This window comes from Amphiura filiformis, chromosome 8, assembly GCF_039555335.1.
Source record: "Amphiura filiformis chromosome 8, Afil_fr2py, whole genome shotgun sequence".
In the NCBI taxonomy this organism is placed as follows: Eukaryota; Metazoa; Echinodermata; class Ophiuroidea; order Amphilepidida; family Amphiuridae; genus Amphiura; species Amphiura filiformis.
Genome location: NC_092635.1, coordinates 3,244,614 through 3,261,469, shown reverse-complemented (window position 1 = coordinate 3,261,469; position 16,856 = coordinate 3,244,614). Strand labels below are relative to the sequence as shown.

The 16,856-nt window shown below is 37.7% G+C and overlaps 1 protein-coding gene across 1 annotated transcript in view; it reads right to left on the bottom strand.

Moving 5' to 3' along the window:
* LOC140158509 (DNA-directed RNA polymerase III subunit RPC1-like) overlaps positions 1-16,830 on the bottom strand; it is a 68,675-nt gene extending 51,845 nt beyond the window's left edge. Inside the window, 10 exon segments of the mRNA XM_072181617.1 lie at positions 2,537-2,674; positions 3,020-3,097; positions 7,344-7,443; positions 8,269-8,390; positions 9,490-9,543; positions 10,309-10,466; positions 11,361-11,520; positions 11,944-12,093; positions 12,901-13,033; positions 16,678-16,830. Of these exon segments, the coding sequence (XP_072037718.1) occupies positions 2,537-2,674; positions 3,020-3,097; positions 7,344-7,443; positions 8,269-8,390; positions 9,490-9,543; positions 10,309-10,466; positions 11,361-11,520; positions 11,944-12,093; positions 12,901-13,033; positions 16,678-16,721 (1,137 nt within the window). The 5' untranslated portion in view covers positions 16,722-16,830.
* Positions 16,831-16,856: the final 26 nt, after the last annotated feature.

Genomic DNA, 16,856 nt, shown 5'->3' with positions numbered 1-16,856 from the left:
AATCCAGCTATCACCATCTACGCCTGTATTGGGGCAGCAGAGGCAGAAGTCATTTTACTTAATGACTTTCGTTGGAGTCAACAGGATATTAAACTTTTAACAAGTATTCTGACACAATTTGAAATATTTAAACAACAGGAAAAGTAACATCAAATTACAATAACCAATTAACCATTTGTTAAATCTTGGTGTCGCTATGGACAATCACATGACTCTTACAACTCATGTTAAAAATGTATGTTGCTCTGCTTGCCATGCCATCCACAAGATTGGCCTGATTCGGAAGTATATCGACAGATCAACAGCCGAACGCCTTGTTCACGCCTTTGTGACCTCGCGTCTGGATGCCAACGACAGCCTTCACTACGGACTTTCTGCTTCAACTCTCGCAAAACTTCAACGTGTTCAAAACTGTGCTATCCGCCTTGTTACCTGTGCCAAGAAAGACTGCAACATCTCTCTTCATCACCTCTCTTCGTCGTGAGCTTCACTGGCTTCCAATCAAGGATCGTATTGTCTTCAAACTTCTCCTCACATATAAGTCTCTCCATGGTGTGGCACCATCTTACATATCTGATCTCATCAAAGTTCATGTTCCCCAACGCACTCTTCGGTCAAACTCAAAGCTTCTTCTTAATGTGTCGCCCAGTCGCGAGGTTTTGACGGCCTACTACGGTGAAAGGGCATTCTTCATCGCCGCGCCAACTTTGTGGAACAAGCTGCCTGCACTCATCCAGATAGCGGGCAGTCTCGCCATCTTCAAGAGAATTTTAAAGACTTATTTGTTTGACAATCCGTTGTAAATATATTTGCTGCTTTTGTGTATAATTTTCTGGTTTTTAATTGGTAGTTTTTAAGATGTACTTTTTAGGTTGTAGTTGTAAGTTCATCTTTTGTAAAGCACCCAGAGGCCTTTTTGGTGTTGGGCACTATATAAGTGTGTTGTTGTTGTGTTTTTTCTTGTATCTTTTTACAGATTATCGCATGGGCCGATTTTCTTCTACTGTTAGAGGGGGAATGCATCCATTTACCAGCACCTAAGACCCACTACTCAAGGGATATCAAAATTGACTTGGATGTGCCAATTTTCTGTACCAGCAGCCAACCCATCCAATTGATCAGAGGCGGATCAGTCCAAGAGAGAGAGATGGCGATGATGACTGTTAGATGGATGCATTTTGCGTTCCACAGCCAGATCCCTTCTTTTTCCTCATATGTGACACGATCAAGGGAAATGAGTCGGATGTCGCTAATATCGATTTTGAGATATTGGCAAAGAAAGTGTTAAAATTCTTTTGTTTTATATTGTTTTCAGCAATTGATAAATTGACGTAACTTCACAAAGAAACGTCCCATCAACATGGGGTTTTCAGTTTCTGAAAGCTCTAAATGTCCTCTTTAGAAACTTGTGTAAAACTCATTTTCGACCATGGTCGACATGTGACTCATTTCCCTTGATCATGTCACATATGGTGATAGAGTGTTGTCCTCATGTGCACCAAAACTATGGAACAATCTCCCTATGGACATTCGTTGTTGTGTATCACTTGATATTTTTAAAAATTGTTTAAAAACATTTTTATTCCAATCTGCTTATGATATTTAATGTGCTTTATGTTACTAATCCATATGCTTGTTGATTTTATATAATGTTCCATTTCAAAGTGTATTTTTGCTAAATATGCTTCTTGTTGGTTTCAGGTATTGTTCATGTTTATATTTACTTATGTCATTTTTGTTTCTGTTTTGTATAGTGCCTCGGATTAGGCTATCTAGATAGATGGCGCTTTATAAATGCTTTAAAGTTAAGTTAAGTTAAGATCCCTTCAACCCAACAGCGCAGGCTCAAACTCTGTGGTTGTTGCTTTGCAGCCTTTGTGTTGCCTAGGGATGACAACCCCCTGACCCAATAATCCTTACAAGAAATACAACAGAAGAAACAAAGAAATAGAAAGAAAGAAAAAATATATAAGGTCAAATTACAAAAAGGTTTGTCTTAAAGCTCCCGTATGTTTTAGTTTATTCATTTTTTTTCCAGAAAAAGTGTACAAAATAGGATTGAAATGCTGTTTTGACAATTTGAGACCCCTGCTCTTAGATTACTTCACTTAGATACAATAGCAGCATCACTTTATTGTTCAATAGAACACTTCATACAGTAAAATATAGGACTGAGGTTTTTTTCACATTTGAAAAAAATCCTTGGGAAAATAAATAATAAAAATGCATTTTGCATTAGTTTTTCAGAGTTGGAGAGCTTTGAGACAAACCTTTTTCTTTAATTTGGCCTAAAAAAAATAGAGAAATAGAAAAAGAAACCAAAAAACAAAGGAAAAAAATTCGTTGAAAATCAGACTTTTTTCCTCAAAATGCCATTAAAAAAAATCTCATTTCGCATTTGTTTTCAAACCACTTGTGAGCTTTGAGGCAAACCTTTTTTTTTTTGCCTTATCAATTTAGATAACTTTATTGTTTTGGGCTAATTCTGTATTCAAACATGTACAATTGTCTGTACTCATTGGCACCAAACTCTTACCTCATCAATGCGCAAATTAGGATCAGGAGAAATCACAGTTCTGCTGGAAAAATCAACTCTCTTGCCAGATAGATTGCCACGGAAACGACCCTGTTTACCCTTCAACCGCTGACAGAACCCTCTTGTGGGCTTTTTTGGCTGTGTAAAAGAGAACACAAAATAGAAACCTTAGAGGAGAAGACTTATGCATTATGATATGCTTCAAAATCAAAGTGCAATACTTTTTTGCATCCCTGGGTAATTTGAGCAATTTCCTTGATTCTGAATATTTTCATCTAGGGTCTTCATTCTAATTTAAATCATTACAAATTTGACCAAAACAATTTTATACTTTTTAAAATCTGAGGACAACATTTTACATAAAAATGAAGATTGCAAATATTCCCTCTTTGTAGTTTTTAATGTGTTTTCAATATTGCAAAGCAATCAATTGAAAGCAGCTAAGTTTTTACTGTATTTGGATTCATCCTAATTTTGATTTACCTGCATATTCAGTGGTATACCAGATGTCTCACTGTTAATATATAATGCACACTGCAGCTGTAAGAAATCCCAATCTTCCTGTATTGAAAACAATTATTATAAATCATTGATAGTTTCCTCTTACAATAACAGTGTCTTAATGGAACATCTATTAATGTTACTACTCATATGATATTCTAATGACCTCCTAAACGTTTATGATATTAATATCCTCTTTATACGCCAGACAGAATCAACACACCCATAGATGGCTATTACATCTATCACTGTGACACTGATAGTGACGACAACCATGACTCCATCCGTACCCCAATAAAGAAGAAACAAGATATAGGATTGAAAAGCTGTAACAGGAGGTGTCTTATGACATAAAGATGCAAAGTTTTAACGAGCGCGGCACCAGTGGGTTTAGCAATGTTGTTATTGTGTCAAGACATCTTGTACATCACCCTAGGTGTAGTGCTAGGTGCTATGATGCTGATCATGTTTGGTGTAATGTGCATCTGGAGAGCCAAACAGGTCAATAATGAGCACATCACACATATGGAATGCACCATACTATGATGGTTCCTATCGCTATGTTAACACAAATGGTATCAGCATGTGAATACAGGGTGTCCCAGAATGATCTATACCGGGAAAGATGGAATTTTTTAAGTATGAAGGGCATGTTAATTGGTCATATTGTTTTGCATTTTAAGTTCTACATATATTTAGCTTTCTCAGATTTTTTAGATTTTAAAAATTGGATGTTTCTAGTAGAAGTTATAGAAGATTGCATAAAAATGGAGAATTCTAAGTTTTGACAATGCAACCTATTTTGAAAATCTGTAAAATTACTAACCGTTCAGCACTAAGTTATTTGGAAAAAGTTATGCAGGTATTTTAGTTGTGCCCCGTTCATATTTCCACTAAATAGCTGATATCCATCTATTATTTATGACGTTACAAAGCAATCATTATATGGAATAAAGGATTTGATCCGCTTGAGCGGCCTAATCCCATTCGCTCTTTGGCGGCAGTTTTGAATATAGTTATTGTGGTGTGAGGTCCATGTCATTTGAAATGCTTGCAGAGATCGAACTGGTTGTGGTACAGAAAAGATGGCTACTCAATTTACTGTACAGCAGCGTGGATTTCTTTCAAAAACTTATTGGCAAACCGGCATCTATGTTGAGACGCAAAGAAGATTTATCAGACGAGTCAAAGGAGCGATAGTGTATAACGTAAAGAAATTTGACGAGCACGGAACTGTCAGGAATCGGCAGAGTGAAGCTTCAGGTGCTCGTAAGACTGTAAGAACTAGAGCGAACATTGCAGCTGTCCGGCAAGCTTTAAGGCACAACCCCAACAGTAGTTGTTGTCGAAATGCTGTGCCAAACATCCCACGTTCTTCATTTAATCGTATCATGCATTTAGACTTGAAATGGCACCCTTAAAAAGTACAGCGTAGGCATGCACTGAAAGCGAGAGATTACGGTAGGAGACAAAGATTTTCTAGATGGCTTGTTAACAGACCCCGAGGATGGCTGAGTAATACACTCCTCGTCGACGAAGCAAACTTCTACATAAGTTGATCAAGTGTGTTGTGCCATTTTTCAAGGGTATGCGAGTCGTTTGCGCTGAAAATGAAAAGCATGTTTTTCATCGATTTTACATTATTGCATGCCACGCCAAAACAAATAAAGGTAGCATGCTGAAATTAACAGAATATGTAGGAGACATGTCCAACATTATAATGCAGGTATCAAAAATAGATACACTGCCCATCTTCTATTTTTAGTTATTTTTGCAAACACGGTACAAATCATTCTAGGACGCCATGTAGTAATATGAATGGGGGTCCACATCATGCACCTAGTCATATGTATACTCAGAGTATTGGTCATCTACCATTTGATGAGACTGCTACAGCCATTGACCACCAGCCAATGTATCCATTGTCTCAGGTAAGCGTCTTAGCACATGTATCAGAGTTATTATCTTTGGTTGTTACTGTACAGTTTGCTAATGATGAAGCTGTTACATGTATTTCATTGTGAATTACCAATTTCTTATGTATGTTTTGTTAAAGGACTAGAGGTAATACCCGTATGCGTAAATGATTATTAAGCTCAATATGCCCATATGCATAACAGCAACATAGCCGGACCCACATGACCTTTGACCTGTTTGATGTCCTTTGACCTCGGATGACAATTCATTCATTCATTCATTCATTCATTCATTCATTCATTCATTCATTTATTTATTTATTTAACTGACCATTTCTTACATCAGTTAAAGAGTTAAAGGGTTAATATAATACAATCACCAGCATAAAGTGGTATAGTCTAATCCTGGAGACTTTTATTTACCATAGCCTGATTCCTCAGATTTATTTTACCAAGTTTAAGCCCAATCCAGCTGATAGGGTACTGTTTCACCCCGTGACCCCTTATGACCTTTGACCCTGTATGACCTTTAGGATGACATTTGACCTCAGATGACATCACTTATTTACCGGTAATTAATTGAATCAATTAATTTATATATTTTTATTGTTTTACTGACTACACTTTCTTTCTTCCTTCATTTAATGGGTTAATATAAAACCCACAGTGGAAGACATTGGCTTTATAGCAAGAGTTGGTATATTGTGCAAGGCCTATACATGTATCAGCATGATCAGTGCATATGATCAGAGCTATTTATAGATTAACAGAGAGGACATTGAGGGTGCAATACCATACTGTGGATTTTGGATAAAACAAACAAAAAAAAATCACATTTTCGCCGATTTTGAGCCCAATTCTTTACTGATCTCAACCAAATGTGACCTCTGCATTCACCTCACATCCAGGATTCCACCCACCGACTTACAGCCCAATCGGACCAAGTTTAAAATTTGACCTTTGACCTTCGACCTTCGATTTCGACCGAAGGTAGCTTACGACACTCCCCGTATTTTTCTGCATCCCCCGTGCGAATTTGGCGAGGCTGGGATCAAAACTGGTGGAGCCTTTTACACACATACACGCATACACACATACACGCATACAACATTAGGCAAATTATAGTAAGATGGACTGTGGGCACTGTGGATTTTTGAAAATGCACATTTTCGCCGATTTTGAGCCCAATTCTTTACCGATCTCAACCAAATGTGACCTCTGCATTCCACCCACCGAGTTATAGCCCAATAGGACCAAGTTTAAAATTTGACCTTTGCCCTTCCACCTCCACCGAAGGTAGCTTACTACACTCCCCATATTTCTCTGCACCCCCTGTGCGAATTACAGCCCAATCGGACCAAGTTTAAAATTTGATCTTTGACCTTTCACCTCCGATTTCGACCGAAGGTAGCTTACGACACTCCCCATATTTTTCTGCACCCCCTGTGCAAATTACAGCCCAATCGGAGCAAGTTTAAAATTTGACCTTTGACCTTCCACCTCCGATTTTGATCGAATGTAGCTTACGACACTCCCCATATTTTTCTGCACCCCTGTGCGAATTACAGCCCAATCGGACCAAGTTTAAAATTTGACCTTTGACCTTCCACCTCCGATTTTGACCGAATGTAGCTTACGACACTCCCCATATTTTTCTGCACCCCTTGTGCGAATTACAGCCCAATCGGACCAAGTTTAAAATTTGACCTTTGACCTTCGACCTCCGTTTGAGACCGAAGGTAGCTTACTTACACTCCCATATTTTTCTGCATCCCCGTGTGCGAATTTGGCGAGGCTGGCATCAAAACTGACGGAGCCTTTGACACACACGCACGCACGCCCGCATACACGCACGCAACATTAGGCAAATTATAGTAAGATGACAAATATGGGTTATTCAAATTAAAATCTGTCCAACCCCTATGGAAGGCATGGGCTTAATCTTCAACGCAGGGACTGTGCATTTTAAATGGGATTACCTGAATGGGCGACTCATTTGAAATCTACACTCCCTGTGTGGGTCATGTCTTCCATATGGGGTGTGTGAACTTCAAATGGACTAGCCCAGTCGTATGCATTGTGTGTAGTACACACATTCAAATGATACTTCTTGGTACACTAGCGGTTGTACGTGAAATCATTGATTGCTCCAAACAAAGGATTTGAACCAATGACCTTCACTGTAATCATGGAGCAGTGCAGTCCATTCAATCAAATATTGTCAACCTATTTGATCGTAGTTCATTTGTTATGTGTGTGAGACTAACTGTTGCGGTAGATTGCAATCATGCTTTTAGTACTCCGCCATATTTATGGTATGATATGTCATATGCACAACCTCTATTGCATCATAAAGAAACAATAGATAATATATCACTCTTTGTCTTTACCATTATCATGGACATCTTAGCACCAGCTTGTCTGTGTTTCTGGATGACATTGTTTAGGAAGATGATTTCTGTCAACTTCACCGTCAAGTCATCTTCATTCCTGCAAATATGTCAAAATGAAATAATGAAATGAAATACATGTAAGAGATGCTGAATTTATTCAGACTGGATACAACAATTACCATGTACATAATAAAATATACATTACTACCCAACCTAAACATTGACATGCTTGCACACACCCACTCCCACCTCACAACAAACCTACATAATACAGACCACAAAGAATGCACATTGCACACTTTATGCTTTTGACAAGAAAATGATATTGTGTTTAGTTGGGCACAACATATGAAAATAATCATAATTGGCTTGATAACATTATGACTTAATTACATACAAAATTTTTTCACAAAAACAATTCTACTGCTACTCAATTAGATCAAAAATACTTCACTTCTACATTTAGTACACAACACAGTGTTGGGTTAACTTCTGAACACTTCTTTTTACAACAAAGCACATCTAGGCATTAATTTAACTGTAATGCACCTATAAAGCAATTGATACGGAGCACACAAAGTGAAATCCAACATCATTAACAGTACTTTTCAGTTCTTCAACACTGCTCAGTAGTATTTCCCTTTCCAACTGGGATATTTTTCCAACAACTTCCAGTCAAGAAAAGAGGACCTGTCTAAAAGGCTTCAAGTTACCATTAGCCTTTTCGAAGTATGGCGTACACAAAAGGAGGACAGTCTTCAATCTGGGTAAAACCCGGCAAATTCAAAAGACTTTACCCACTTCGTGCAGCGACATCCTATTGTGTCCACCATAACCTGAAAAGGCTAATGAAGGACCTACAAGCAAGTGGTCTTCAGAAATGTACCAAGTATACTTGTGCTCAACAAAAAGTTGAACTTACGTTCCCGACTTTAAGTCTGATATGACAGAAGGTCTAATGCACAGAGGAGGCACCAACAGTCTAGTGAGTAGTAGATCCTGAGGCCGACTTCTCTCACTCTCCATTATTAATAATGGTATATCCTGTCAAAATAATTGGTATAAAACATATCTGTTACTCTTCATATCACTACTGTGAATTTAGAATGACTCTCTCCCTACAAGTGAGTGTGTTAAATTGGAGGTATTATTATCAATTTGGCTTGATGACTACAAACATTGTGTGTAGTGGACAGGCTTGTCAATTTTCCCTCTTTTTTATTAGTTGATCATATCTTCCTTCTCCACACATGTTTGAATTTACATAAAGAAGCATATAATTGATTTCCATTGTGATAAATTACCAAAACACCACAACAAACTTGTAATATACAACTAGAATTATGCGGCTCGTAATTAAGGTGGCCCCCACACAAAGGTGCAGAGTGATTTAGTGATTTAATGAAAATGTAGCCAACATAGCCAAATCAGCTCATTAATATTCATAAATATGCAAATAACACAACACAAAACTATACAACACATCAGGCCACCATATCCAATCACTGCACCAAGTTTAAAGTTGACTGGTTATTGCGTTGGAGCTGCACAATAGATTAATGAATTTGCCTCCGCCCGGGCAGGCAGGCAGGCAGGCAGGCAGCCGAACAAACAACCAGGCAGGCAACCATCTGGATGATAACTTAAGCTCCACATATGTGTGGGGGCCAACAAACTCTGTATAAATGCTTCCCTCTTATCCATCACTAATAAGGTCAATTATATATCAGAGATAACTGTTTGGACATTCCTTTAAACAAAACTAAAATATAGAACTACTGCATTGTCTAGGCAGTTGACGTATTGAAATCAATTTCTGCAAACAAATTTAGATTTTGTGCTCATAATTTAGACATTTTCTAAGTTGGGAGATGGCTATCTTAAAAGTGATCTAGTTGATTGAATGATTGTGTCTCTAGAGTACATATATAAGTCATTGCTTATACAAAATGAGATCATACTGCAATCAACCATGACAATGAAGCTACTGTAAGTTTCCGTGCTGGAGGCAGCTCACAAAGAAATAGATTTGCTGCTGCTGTTGCTTCAAATATCCATTTAAGCATGCAATGCAGTTGTACTTCATGACATATACGTATACTTGGCCGAGACTCTCAACCCCAAAAGAAAGGATACAACTTACCTCACTTGGAACTCTTTTGAATAAATTCAACACAATAAGTGGATTCAGACTTTCCTGTTGAAAATAAAATTAGACAAAAATAAAAGAAACTTAACATCCATGAGTATTATTCAGTGTAGTGTAAATGCAGCCTGGTTCAAAAAAGATGCAGCATGGTGCTTTAATTCACTGCAAGTCATTAAATCCAAATTATGATGATTTCATTTGATGAAATCCATAAAATCCATACCAATTGTTTTATGCTGAATGTCTAAATTAAGATTTTTTCCAAATTAAAAAATCTTACCAAAGGTCCTACTCTATCACAACTCAAAATTAATACATACTATGTCACCATCTTTTCTTTCCTTTCAAATATTAGAAATCCCTATTTCATACTTGTACTTCACAGCAGCTGAAAGGAGTTACCCATCATGCATTGCAGTATATTCTGCATGCCCCATAGTAAATGTATACAAAATATAAACAAGAGCCGTTTAGATATTGAGAGCTATGGATAGTTTCACAATACTTTGTGGGTCATATTTTTGCAAACAAAAGTCTAAGCACCTCTGATTTAAGCCAGTTATTTAAAGTTGAAGTGAGGGATTTTGTGTACATTTTCTATGGCACATTCAGTTCTATTTATGGTACTGCAAAGCATAATGGGATACTCCCTTCAGCTGCTGTGCTTGTACTTACTACTTGTGCTTTACTCAGAAGAGGTTCAATGTCTTTGTTGTGTTGTTTGGCTGTCTCAAATGATGCCTGGAACTCAGTGATGATACTCTCACCCATCGCATCACATATTATAAATGCCTATATCATACTTGTACTTACTACTTGTGCTTTACTCAGGAGAGGTTCAATGTCCTTGTTATGTTGTTTGGCTGTCTCAAACGATGCCTGGAACTCAGTGATGATACTTTCATCCATAGCACGAGTTGATTTGAATCTTTCATGAACAATCTTGAGGGTACCACACTTCTTAACAGGACCTACACAAATCAAGCAGAAAAATGATATTGTTTATCACACAGTAATTTCTTTTGTTTACATGCTTTGCAGGTTTTTTAAATCGGGTCTTGGGAACTGATATTTTCACTGAAAACATGGATTTCAGACTTGAAACTTTCTGAAAAGTGCAAATATTGAGTATAAGGATATGAAACTTAAAACTGAAAATAGAAGTCTCAGGAGCATGGAAAAGAGGGTTGTCAGTACAGCACATAATACATACCACTCAACAATGGGCATGTGAATGTCCTAAATTTGGAAAAAATTTAAGCATTATAGGAAGGAAGAGTTAAAAAATATAGGAAATATAGGGTCACTTGAAGCAAGACTTGCAAGAAATGAGACCGGGTATCACCACAGTTCATACAATTACATTTCAGAACATTGACTTTTACCAAATAGCCAATACTCACTAAGGTTGGGACTGAGTCACGGGAATTCCGAGTCCCACCCGGGTAGCCTAGTACCCGGGCAGGAAATTCCATGCCCGGGTACCCAAAATAAAATAAAAAAATAATTTTTTTTTTCCCGGTTTTGTAGTGTCCCTGGAACTAGACCTAAATGCTAGGATCATTCATGGTTGACCTAAACAAATAAAAAATTGCATGATGTTTTGTGTTTTTAATATGAAAATTGATAGTTTGTATTCATGTCATACTCTATTAATGATATCAAAATGCATTGAACTTGAATGCATTTTGATATCATTAATAGAGTATGACATGAATACAAAATATCAATTTTTCATATTAAAAACAAAAACATTGTGCAAATTTTTTTTTAGGTCAACCATGAATGATCCTAGCATTTAGGGTCTAAAAATAAACGGGTACCCTGGCACAAAATTACCTGAAAATCCCAACCCTAATACTCACCATTGCGTACACTGCAGTGTGGACATATATTTGATTTTCTGGCTTTGTCATGAATCTTCTTTCTTAACGCTCGTTTCTGAAGGTATGTTAGTCCGGGCTTGCGTAAAGTATCTAGAAACATTTTCCTATCGTCTGCGTTCAGTGTGATTCTAGCACATGTCTATTTGAAAATAAAAATCATGACAAACTTTTTCTTAGGAAATACATTGTATGCAAGTCATTTGGGGATTTCAATAACATGGGATAAACTCAAACTTTTATTAAGCTGTAGTATTACCGGAGTCTTATGTAGTAAAATCCTTGGTAAAGCACTATGTATTACAACTACTGTTATGTAAATACTTCACAAGTGAACAAATAAGCCAATAGTCCAGTGATTCAAATTTCAATGTGTTTCAGAGAAACAATTCTCCAAAACTTGGTTTAAGTTGATTCTCCTAAAACCAAGCCCATTCTACCTGTATACATGTCGGCAAAATCGTACTTAGGACAATCCCTCCAATCTCACTCCATTTTTGCTGGATGAGTTTGTGACAAAATTGAGCTGCTTCCTTAAAACTTCAGGAATTGGGCAGCATCTTACCTTGCAAATACTCTGTAAGATATTGATGACAGATCTGAAGTAGCCAATATGAAAGACTGGTAGCTCTAAGTCAATGTAACCATAGTGACCAACACAATCAGATAATGGCTTCTCACATGTCAAACATTGGTTGTCTTTCTCACTTGTACCCTGAATGGAAAAAGAAAGAACCTTTGAAAAGAATCTATTTAAGATGAAACATTTTGGAGGTGTAATTCAGGAAGATGATATTGTGTTATTAAGCCCATCCAAAAAAAGAAAGTATCCAGTTTAATTTTGGTCCATAAGTCAAAGAAGGGGTGTTAAATCAAGACCTACCAAAAGTATGTTACAGATAAACTTATTCTGCACAGTTTGATACCTCATTGTCCAAATCGATGCAGAATTGATGACACAATGACCTTTTGAATGCAATCACCTCAATTTTACAATTTGCAGTAATTCCTATTGATTTGGTCCTGCTACTCAAAAACAAATCACAGCAATAATCAATACAAGAAATTAAAGCATGAGGGACTTAAATTCCTATCATCAGGTGCCTTCCAAGTCAAAGTCATACTGTTTAGAGAAACTTTGTCTTTGGTTCCTTAAGATTATGCCAATGAGTAAAAGAGTATCTGTATTCAATAAAACACATGAAGTGAAGTCAAACAGTCCTAGTCTGTCTCTGTTATTGTGTACCTTTATGAAGAATCTTGAGAAGCAGGAAAACCACATTAATAGGAATTACTGCAACTTTAAAATCCTGGATAGGTGCATTCAAAAGGTAATTGTGTCATAAATTCTGCATCGATTTGGACAAATGAGACATCAGATTGTGCGGAATAAATTGCTCTGTTACATACTTTAGGTACATCAACCTGGATACTTTCTTTTTGTGATGAGTTTATGTCAAGTATGATTACAGTATGATCAATCAACATACTATGTCTAGAAACAAAATCTTGAGTATCTTACCATTTTATGGTCCAGTACACCATAAGGCACAGGTGTTCTTGTATCCTGCTGATACAGGTTCTTGCTAACCACATGTAGGTGAGCAAGACGACGGATCTCATCAGGTGCCATAAGCCCAAAGCAAACATGGCTTCTGTAAATTGGAAAACAATTAAATGATTAAGGTTTATACATAACAATAGTAGATTGAAGCGATCAGGACATCTTGAACCAAAAGATATAATACCAGTAACAATGATGCTACTTGTGCAGTGGCGTACCGTGGCCGCTCCTATCCGGGGGGCTGAAGAAAATTCAATTTTGCCACCCTTTCCCAACAGCCCGAAAAGGTTGACCCAATTTTTTTCTGTGGTTTAAAAAGTGAAGAGCAAAAAAAAAAAAGGATTTTAGACGTTAGCGCCCTAAAAGCATCACATTTTGATGTATAGTACCATTTTTTCAAAAAATTTTATACTTTATCAAATTTTTCCGCCCTTTTTTTTACCAATTCTTTTTGCCTTCCCTTCTTTATCCGACGCCCTTTCGTTTTGGCCGCCACCTGCTTTTGCCCCCACCCCCAAAAAAATATGCGCATGTTGTGTACAAATTGTGTTCTGTTGAGAACTTCACACATTTCTGAGCTGAAAGGGTACATGTAGAAAAAAAGATACCATTGCCCTTCCGAACTTTTATGGTATATATCCAGACATAATCAAGATATTAATAACCATAGCTACAGCCCTCGAATTAACCCACGGCACAGACGGCATTTAATGCTGTGGGTGCCCATCCCCACTGCCGCAATGCCCTTAAAATATGCCCTTTACCGACGGCAGTCACTTGCCGTGCCCTCTAATGAAGTTGCCATCGATGTCCCAGCCCTGCCCCTTCATTATAAATTAAATTAGCACCTAGAAACTTCTTAACAATGCATGAATGTTGATATCATTGATATTGAAATTTGAAACGAATGAAGTAAAACTGATACCAATAGCTTATTATTGGGGTAGAGTTATCAAAACAATTCTGTTAGCACTCAAATCATCTATCAGACTGTTTGTGTGTGTTTTCTTTGCATTTGAGAAATTGCCTTGGTGCCCTTCTCAAATTTTAAGCTGTGATGCCCTCTTGAAATATTACAAACTGCCATGCTGCCTTGCCTTTTCAGTGAAAATCCAAGGTAATTATCAACTTGCCCTAAAAAAGTTGCCTTGCCCCTTCAGATCCCTAATTTTGAGGGCTGCATAACTAGTTAGCTACTTAAATTAATTAATTTTTTTGGTTGAAATGAGCAATATTTCCTTAACCTTATAACCACCTAAGGGCATTTTGGCAACGGAAAGGGAAAGAAGGAAGGAATAAAGAGAGAAAACAAAAGTTGTTTGCTCTGGGTGGGATTCAAACCCGAGACCCCTCACATACCAAGCACTCGGTCGGTGACACTTTGCTACGGGTCTTGGGCTTCGCTGGCCAGCGAAACCGTGCCTATATATCACTTAGGCGATTATGTCATCACACCACATGGGATGCATGCACGAACAGCGCATATATCAAGTAGTATTTTGTAGTCCCGGGGTATACAGTCCTGTTAGGGTTAAGTGAAAGAATATGCCCTTTATATTCCACCACATGTAAGAGTTGGAGAAGCCGCCGACTGATGATGATCAACAATCATGATAAGATGGTTGATTGATGCCTCAAAGTCATGGAGCACATAGAAAGGGAGACAAGCATTCGAAACATGGGTTTTCAAAAAGTACCCTAAATTGTATACATGTAGCACTGACTTGAAATACACTCCTAATTAACAAGTATGGTCAATATTATTTCTACATGATACGTCTTAGTATTTCAGTTTCAGAAACAAGTAAATTACAAATTTCAGTAAGACTTCCAATACCTGCATTATACGTAAGTGATTTGAGGCACAAATCCACCAGTGGCCCCACTGGGGATGATCACTTCACCCCAGCTTCAGTGGCCACCTTGGGGATGATCACAATCGCATACAGTACCTAAAACTAAATCTGAACAACTGAATTGAGCAATAAGTTGAATTTATTCTCCATCACTGAGCAAGTGTATTGACCAATGTGGCAGCATATTTTTCTATATAAATGCATTTAAAATGCTCTACTCATGCTGAATTTATACTTGATCATTTACACAAAGGGCTAATATCCACAGTGATGCCAACGCCGCGCCATAGGCGCACAATTATTGGGCTACTTGGCGATCACTTGCCGCTACTTAAAAAAGCATGCCGCTACTTGCCTAAAATTGGGCTACTTTTGCCAGTCTCAGGACGCGGCAGTAATTTGATGTATTTTCCTTTCAATTTAGCCAATTTATAAAGGTTTTGAGTTTCTAAATCTCCAAATTGAAATTACAATGGGTTTTGTGACCATTTATTGATCAGTAACTTCCCAGCAAGTACTGGAAGTTTTAAAGTCAAGTGCTTTTCCACCTAATTGGGTGTTTTGCGTTCTAAATTCGCTCTTTTGGAAGCTTGCTTATCCATGGCATTGGGACAGGAATTGCATGGCCATGCATGCTCAGCTCAGTGTGCAAAACAACCTTATTTTGGCAATCGCATGCATACAATTTATTTTTCTGTAAAAGTAATCAAGAATAAATTCAGCTCATAGCAAGAAATCAACTTCAATTCAGAAGTTGCTTTACACAGTCATGACAGTATACCATAGGCCTACTCTCTCTGACTCTGCTCTGGCTACGCTGCATGCATTCCTTTTAATTATTTAGGGGCTGTATATTATTTCATACTCGGCAGTGGGGTTTGACCCCCACCCTTTTTATTTTACCCCCACCATTTTTACTGAGGCACCCTTCAAAATTCCTGACTTTTTACTGAGGCACCCTTTATACTGAAAATTCCTGACCCCCCCCACTTTTTGCTGTTTCCACTATTTGCATACATTGATGAAGTCACACGCAATTTGGTTTGAAGTAAATAAAGTACGCCAAATTCGCATGGAAGTCCGATGTTTTTCTCTCCAATGAGATGAATCATTATGTGAACAATTCAAATTATATGTGAAAAACTACTACTAAACATTTTAATGCAACTGTACTTTTTTAGTGTCCAAATGTTGTTCTTGTCATGAACTGATTCACATCTTGACATGTGCTGTGTTCAGCGACTACATCCTGCGCTCAATCAATTATGCACCTGTGCGTCACTCATGTACGATCGATGTAAAGAAACTACCACGCATCATCATGGAAAATCGGATATTTGCATATCATGTGACGTGTATGAGTTTTGGCAGAGCTTCCGGGGAGGATATTGTGTATATTGCGCTTGACACACGTAAACAGATGCGAGCCTGCATCAAATGGAATTCAATCTTGCGACATGGTGTGCGGGTTTTGGCGATTTCTTGGAACTACGATTATTTTATCATTCCATAAAAATATACTGTAAATTTATACAAGCCCCACGCTTTTTATTTTAATCCCACGGGCCACGCCACACTTTATATCATTCTGCGCTTTTTACCCAAAAAGTTTAAACCCCCACGCCGCACGCATTAAAAAGCGTGGACTGCCGAGTGCATTTATGAGCCCTTCCTTGGGCCAAATTTCCAACATTCTTGCCTCCCCCTAATTTTACCCTTCCTCCATGGCTCATAATTATTGCAAAGCCCCTTAAATGATCAAATAGCATGGATGATACTATGCTGCATCTGGCGCATGCCATGGCCAATCTCTATAACAAATGTACGTGTAACGTGGTAAGCTTAACTAAATTTTAAGAGTTTCAGAACTTGAAATTACATTTTCTTGGCAACATCCGTCTCTCGAAACTGTTCCTTAACCATAGCTGGGCCGGTTTTCTCTCAAAACCCTTCAAACAGTTACTTTGTCAACTTAGTAAACCTCGCATGTTTTCCTCACTTCAGCTGAAAACACTCGTGTTGTTTCCGTAGCCTTGCATCAGGGAAATTAGGTTAAGT